This window comes from Rhincodon typus, chromosome 16, assembly GCF_021869965.1.
Source record: "Rhincodon typus isolate 14 chromosome 16, sRhiTyp1.1, whole genome shotgun sequence".
In the NCBI taxonomy this organism is placed as follows: Eukaryota; Metazoa; Chordata; class Chondrichthyes; order Orectolobiformes; family Rhincodontidae; genus Rhincodon; species Rhincodon typus.
This window is the reverse complement of record NC_063347.1, coordinates 39,467,402-39,474,072: the sequence shown is the minus strand read 5'-3', so window position 1 is coordinate 39,474,072 and position 6,671 is coordinate 39,467,402. Positions and strand designations below refer to the sequence as shown.

Below are 6,671 nucleotides of genomic sequence, written 5' to 3'. Positions count from 1 at the left end.
CAATAGCTCCATGTGAGGCAGGAACAGTGGGGGTTTGCTGACTCGCGTGGGAGGAGGCCATGCAAGGAAAAGTGTTGAGTTTAAGTTTGATTTATTGTTGTCACATGTACTGAGATATAGTGACAAGTGGTGTTTTGCATGTTATTCAGGCAGATTGTACCATACAAAGTGCATCATGGTAGCAAAACAGAGTGGAGAATAGTGTTACAACCACAGAGAATGTGCAGAGAGAGAGATCAAAATTAACATTTGGAGGTCAGTTCAGAAGTCTGATAAATCAGGGAAAAAGCTGTTCTTGAATCTGTTTGAGAACACCATAAAAATTGGCAGGTAGACCCAAACATACCAAAGTTAGCATTGGGCAACAAGTGAGTTAATCACTGTTTGCAAAATGAAGGGTTTTGAACTATTCCTTGTTTGTACATAGTGTACTGCCTCACTTACCGTGGTCATGTGCATTCCATTTGTGCCTTTGCAGACAGTCTGTGGCAGCCATTAAACATATTGTTTGAAACATATGGTGTTAACTATTGATAGAAACAGCAGGGAGGAATTAAAAGAAATCGACAACTTTGAATTACTGGTGACTCAAAATAGCTATGCACTTTCACTCCCAGCTGCTGTTGAAATTAAAGGATATGAAAGAGAATTACAATTCTTCCCACTCTTCCCACAGCAGCAAAACTGTATAATAGCTATGAAATAATACTTTTTTAAAAAAATTTAATTCACAGGATATAAACATTGCTGGCTAGGCCAGCATTTATTGCCCATTCCCATTTGCAATTGATAAAGTATTGGTGGACTGCCTTCTTAAAACGTTTCAGTCAATGTGGTATGTACACACAGTGCTGTTTGGGAGGGAGTGCCAGGATTTTGACCCAGTGATATTGAAGAAATAACAAAATAGTTCCAATTTGGGAAGATGTGTGGCTTGGAGGGGAACCTGCAGATGGTTGTCCTCCCATGTATTGGTGCCCTTGTCCTTCTAGGTGGAAAAGTTATGGCTTTTGAAGTTATGTTGTAGATGATACACACTGCTGCCAATGTGCAGTCACGGGGAAGGGGGTGAATGTTGAAGGTGTTGAATGGGGTGCCAATTAAGCACACCACTTTGTCCTACATGGTGTTAAGCTGCTTGAGTGTTGTTGGAGTGTTGTCTACGTGTTAAGGTGATATGAGTTTATGTTATTACTCATCACATCAGACCCCAGACCAAAATCTGGCTTAATGGATCATACAGGTACTTTGGTTTCTTTATTTAACAAAGTGGTATTTCACTGAAACACAAGCATAGAACACTGCAGATTTGATTTTAACAATAAAACAGAATTTTATTATGCAAAAGGAATGTATATGAAACAGAATAACCCAAACTATTTACATATAACATAATTTGAAAGATTTCAAAACACAGAGAGAAATAAAATCCCATACATTCCCAACACCATCACTTTATAGGACTCAAATACCAGAGAGAGTTCCCTTCTCTATCACATCTATAGGTTTGATTTAACTTTTTCTTTAATTCCTGGACTTGAGAGTTTGATGGCCTTTTCCTTGGTTAGTCACACAACTGAGATTAACATTTCTTAACTTCAAATAATCCATTCATGTTTCCATGCAAAAACTTCTGGTGTGGAATTTTCAAACTTAACCCCTTACACTGCAGTAACCTATTAACAATTCTGAACTCCTTTCTCTAGTCGAAACTGTTCTTACATCTAAACTCAGTTACATCCTCTGCAAACTGAAGTCAAATATTTTCCACTCCATGATTTCTCCCCCTTAAGCAAAATAAATAAATTTCTGATTCTTCTAAACTGAAACAAAGAAGCTAACGCTTTTCCATGTATACACTCTTCAATCATAAAACTGTCACAATACAAACAAATTCCCATTATCACTCCAGGAACTACACTTGCACACATACTGGTTTAAAATTCATCTCCAGAAACACTGGCAAGTTTTTTTTATTCATTCATGGATGAGTGCATTGCTGGCTGGGCCAGCATTTACTGCCCACCCCTAGTCACCCTTGAGAAGGTGGTTGTGAGCTACCTTCTTGAATTGCTGAAGTCCATTTATTATTGGCACAATCACAATGCCATTAGGGAGGGAGTTCCAGGACTTTGACCCAGCAACATTGAAGGAATAACAATACGTTTCCAAGTCATGGTGAGTGGCTTGGAGGAGAATTTTTGGTATTGGCGATTCCATGTATTTGCAGCCCTTATCCTTCTCCATGGTAGTGGTTGTTGGTTTTGAAGGAAAGTTAATCATTAAATCCCCCGTACACATAGACCAACGTCCACATGTCACGAATACAAATTCACTCTAAAATAACCGATATAAATATGTATAGAGCTCTCACCTTACATCGGACAAGCAAGTGTAAAGTATTCCATCATATTCCTGTTATGCCCTATAAATCATGACAAGGCTTAGGAGGTGAGTTACCCTCAGCCAAATTTCTGCCTCTAACCAGCTCTTGGAGCCACAGTATTTATATGGTTAGTTCAGTCCAGTTTCTGGTCAACTATAATCCCCAGGATATTCACAGTAGAGGATTCAGTGATGGTAATGAATTCCAAAGGTGATAGTTAGATTCTCTCTTGTTGGAGATGGTCATTACCTGGAACTTGTGTGATGTAAATGCTACTTGCCACTTATCAGCCCAAGCCTAGACATTGTCCATGTTTTGGATATGGACTGCTTCACTACCTAAGGAGTCACAAATAGTGCTGAACATATAGCAATTCCACTTCTGATCTTTGTGATGGAGAGAAGGTCATTAATGAAGCAACTGAAGATGGTTAGGCCTAGGATACAACCTCGATGAATTCCTGTAGAGATGTCGTGACATTGAGATGACTGACTTCCAACAACCACAACCATCTTCCTTTTGGGCCAGGTGTAACTCCAACCAGTGGAGAGTTTCCCCCAATTCCCTTTGATTCCAGTTTTGCTAGGGTCTTTAATGCCACACTTGGGTCAAATACAGCCTTGAAGCCAAAGACAGTCACTCTCACCTCACCTGTAGAATTCAGCTCTTTTATCTATGTTTGAACCAAAGCTGTAATGAGGTCAGGAGGTGAATGGTCCTGGTGGAACTCAAACTGACTATCATATAGCAGGTTATTGCTAAGCAAGTGCTGCTGGAGTGCACTGTTGATGACACCTTCCATCACTTTATTGAGAGTAGACTGATGGAGTGCTAATTGGATTTGTCCTGTTTTTCGCTCCTACATCATTGACGTTGGATGTATTTGTTAAGTCTTCTCTGGTGAATTGTTTAATCGTTCACCACCATTCAAGGCTGGGTGTGGCAGGACTGCAGAGGTTAGATTTGATCCGTTGGTTGTGGAATTGCTTAGCTCTGTCTGCAACTTGCTGTTTATACAGTTTGGCGAGAAAGTAGTTTGTAGCTTCACCAGGTTGATATCTCATTTTTAGGTTTGACTGGCACCAGTCCTAGCATGCTGTCCTGCAATCTCCATTAAAATTTGGAGCATAAAATTATGTGGAGCAATTATGTCAATTATGATAGGTATCCCTGAAAAATAGAAGGAAGTATAGTGATAGCATAGAATCTCTACAGTGTGGAAGCAGGCTATTTGGCCCATTGAGTCCACACCTACCCTCCAAACAGCATCTCACCCACACTTCATATCCTGCATTTCCCATGGCTAATTCTCCTAACCAGATATCCCTGGACACTATGGGTAATTTAGCATGGCCAATCTACCTAACCTGCACATCTTTGGACTGTGGGAGGAAATCAAAGCACCTAGAGGAAACCCACGCAGACATGGGGAGAATGTGCAAACTCCACACAGACAGATGGGTTAGATAGTGCAGACTACATCAAAGTATTTCATTTTAATCACTTGCACTTGAAGGTGGGAGAACTCAGAAGTAATCTCGTAGACAAAACAAACGTTGCCTATTATTTGTCTGTCAATTTCTACTATCCCTTTGTATGGACGTTAGCATGCTAGTACTTTTTGCACATTTGATATTACTTTGTCTCCTACTTTAACATAATTGGCAAGTCATCCATTTCTAACAAATGAATGATGCTATTAAATGTTTGAAGTAAAATACATATATCCTAATGCTGTACAGATTATTTTTGGGCTTTAAGATTCAAATTTTCCATTTTCTGTGTTTTTCTTCTTTATTCTTTCCTGGGATGCAGGCATCACTGCCAAGGTCAGCATTTGTTGCCCATTCCTAATTGTATGCCAGGCCATTTCAGAGGGCACTAAAGTGTTTTGCTTTGGGTCTGGAGTTTCATGCAGGCCAGACCAGATGAAGATGGCAGATTTCCTTCCCTAAAGGGCTTTAGTAAATCAAATGTGTTTTTACAACAATCAATGATAGGTACATGGTCATCATTACTGAGACTAGTAGATTTTTTTCAGATTTTTCAGTATTCCAGATTTTTGTATTGAACTTAAATTCCACCAGTTGCTGCCTCTGGATTACTAGTGCAATAATATCACCACCGTGTCACCATCTTGTCCTGTGGGAGATTCTACAGAATTATTCAATGTCAACAAAAAGAATATTTATAGTTTTTTTACAAACCAATTTTGTACAAGTTTCGCTGATGAGTTCTTGAAATTAATTGCTTTGGTTAAATGTGATGTACTTCCTCCTTACAGGTAAACATAGTTCTATGCTTTCAAAGTCTTTTCTCAATCTACCTTACAAATTATATGCTCTTTGCCTTTCTAAAAGCAGAATTGTCATGTAGTTCTGTGTACTGAACAAATCAACAGTAGGGCACAAGAAAAGGTGGCTTTGCCCTGAGCAAAGAAGATAGTAAATAGTTTTAGAACAATGTTGCAGTTGTAGCCAAAGTCATTGTTTCTCCCAATCCTGCCCCCTCAGCACATTTCCATTTCAATCTAATTATGCAACTGGCCTTGAAATGCAAAAGTTTGCAATAATTTTGTGAGATTATGAACTCCTGCGTACAGCAGAGTTCCATCCATCCTGAAGAAGCAGCAATGTTGGGTAGTTTGTAGGAATATCTCTGAGAGTGGCAGGAGCTGTGGTGGTTACACCATATTTATGACAGCCTGGTACACAGACACACAGTAATGTATTCCTCCAGATCAGCAGGGTTTTGTGATTATGTCCTTATTTAGCCACTGCTGTTTAAACACACTTCAGTCCACACAGAGTGGGGACAAAAATGGAAATAACTGTAATATTGGGATATTTCTAATCTTTGAATTGTCAGCATTTTTGCTTGTCTAAACTGCTTTGTTTTTAATTCAGAAATTTCACTAGAAATATTAATCATGTAGGTTGTTATAAAGTGAAACATGACCTCTGGAATTCTGAGTGGGAAACTGGATGAAACATGCTGTCTGCAGACAAATTGCTCAATTAAACCAATTGCTCCGTTTATAAGACTAGCACATAGGTGGAGCGAGAGTCAAGCAAAACACTAAGTTCTGTTCAAAACAGAGAGAGAGCCTTGATCTCTACAGGTCAATTAGTCTAACATCAGTGTGAGAAAACTAATAGACACCATGATTGGTGGGCACAGCAGGGTATGGAGCATTGTATTAATGATACTATTGATTGGAGTTGGGTATTTGTTTTGGGGATATTTAAGTTTAATTGGTCATCTAGTATGGCTAGAGCCCTAAAACAGACACTTCTGATGATTTTAATACTGATGTCATTTCTCAAAGGCGTTTCCAGAACCTAAATTTTGCATAGCCATGGATATCTCAATTCTTAAATTCTCAAATCCAAATCAATGTCCCTGAATAAAGATCCTTTTCTTATAATTCAATTGTCTGAGTTTATAAGTGTCTCATATTGCCATCCTTTACATCTCACTCAAAAATTCTGCATTGTTCCTGCAATATAGAGACTAAAATGAACATGGCAGTCAAAATGCAACCTCACTGACCCAAATACAGATTGAGCGTCCCCAAATTTGATTTCTAAATCCCAACGTTTTGGGTTCCTTTTGATTGTCTACAAACAATCACAATGATTTTATTGAGCATTTTCCTATCCTCCGCATTATGCAACAACCTGTGTTAAAAGTACAGACAGTTGAGTTGCTCTTTAACATCTGCCAATGACAGCCGTGATCCAAATAACAGCAGCGACAATGAACTTCACTAATGCGCAATCTTGAATGATTTTTTTGTCTCTTAGCTGACCTTGGGGCACCGCAGAGTCAACTTCATTGATCCACTGAAGAACAAGGTCCGACCACCAGCCACTGACAACCCAGCCTGCAGGCTATCCAAAGGCAAATTATGACGTCACGCTTGGGCGGCCACTAGTCTTGGGGGGGGGGGGGAAATGGTTTGGCCGCGTGGGACTGTGGGATGTTATGATTGGTAGGCGGCAATGGACCGTCCCAACCGTGGCTGCGCTGGCTGATGGGAGCAGGAAAATATGGCGGATGTACCGGAGCCGTGAGTATCTCCGCGTGAACTCCGGCCGCTCAGGCCTCTCTCGCATTGACTTCTGCTCGTTCTTCTCTCGGGTGAGCATGTCTGAACCTTCTTTTATTCTCTCTTTTTTTTAGGGAGAAGAAAAGAAGGAAAGTAGAAGAGCACACTGACAAGTTAGTGTTGAATGAATGTAGCGGCCCTGGTTTTCTGCTTGTGCGAGGTCTGAGGCTGGAG

The 6,671-nt window shown here is 40.0% G+C and overlaps 1 protein-coding gene across 3 annotated transcripts in view; it reads left to right on the top strand.

Annotated features, from left to right (window-relative positions):
- Window positions 1–6,341: 6,341 nt before the first annotated feature.
- The window catches only part of uba3 (ubiquitin-like modifier activating enzyme 3), a 29,459-nt gene continuing 29,129 nt past the window's right edge, over window positions 6,342–6,671 (top strand). Inside the window, exons 1-2 of one of the 3 annotated variants that reach the window (XM_048606775.1) lie at window positions 6,342–6,458; window positions 6,572–6,610. In XM_048606775.1, the coding sequence (XP_048462732.1) occupies window positions 6,439–6,458; window positions 6,572–6,610 (59 nt within the window). In that variant the 5' untranslated portion in view covers window positions 6,342–6,438. Of the gene's footprint in view, window positions 6,530–6,571; window positions 6,611–6,671 lie in introns of all 3 variants that reach the window. The other 2 variants (XM_048606776.1, XM_048606777.1) reach the window with 2 other exon arrangements.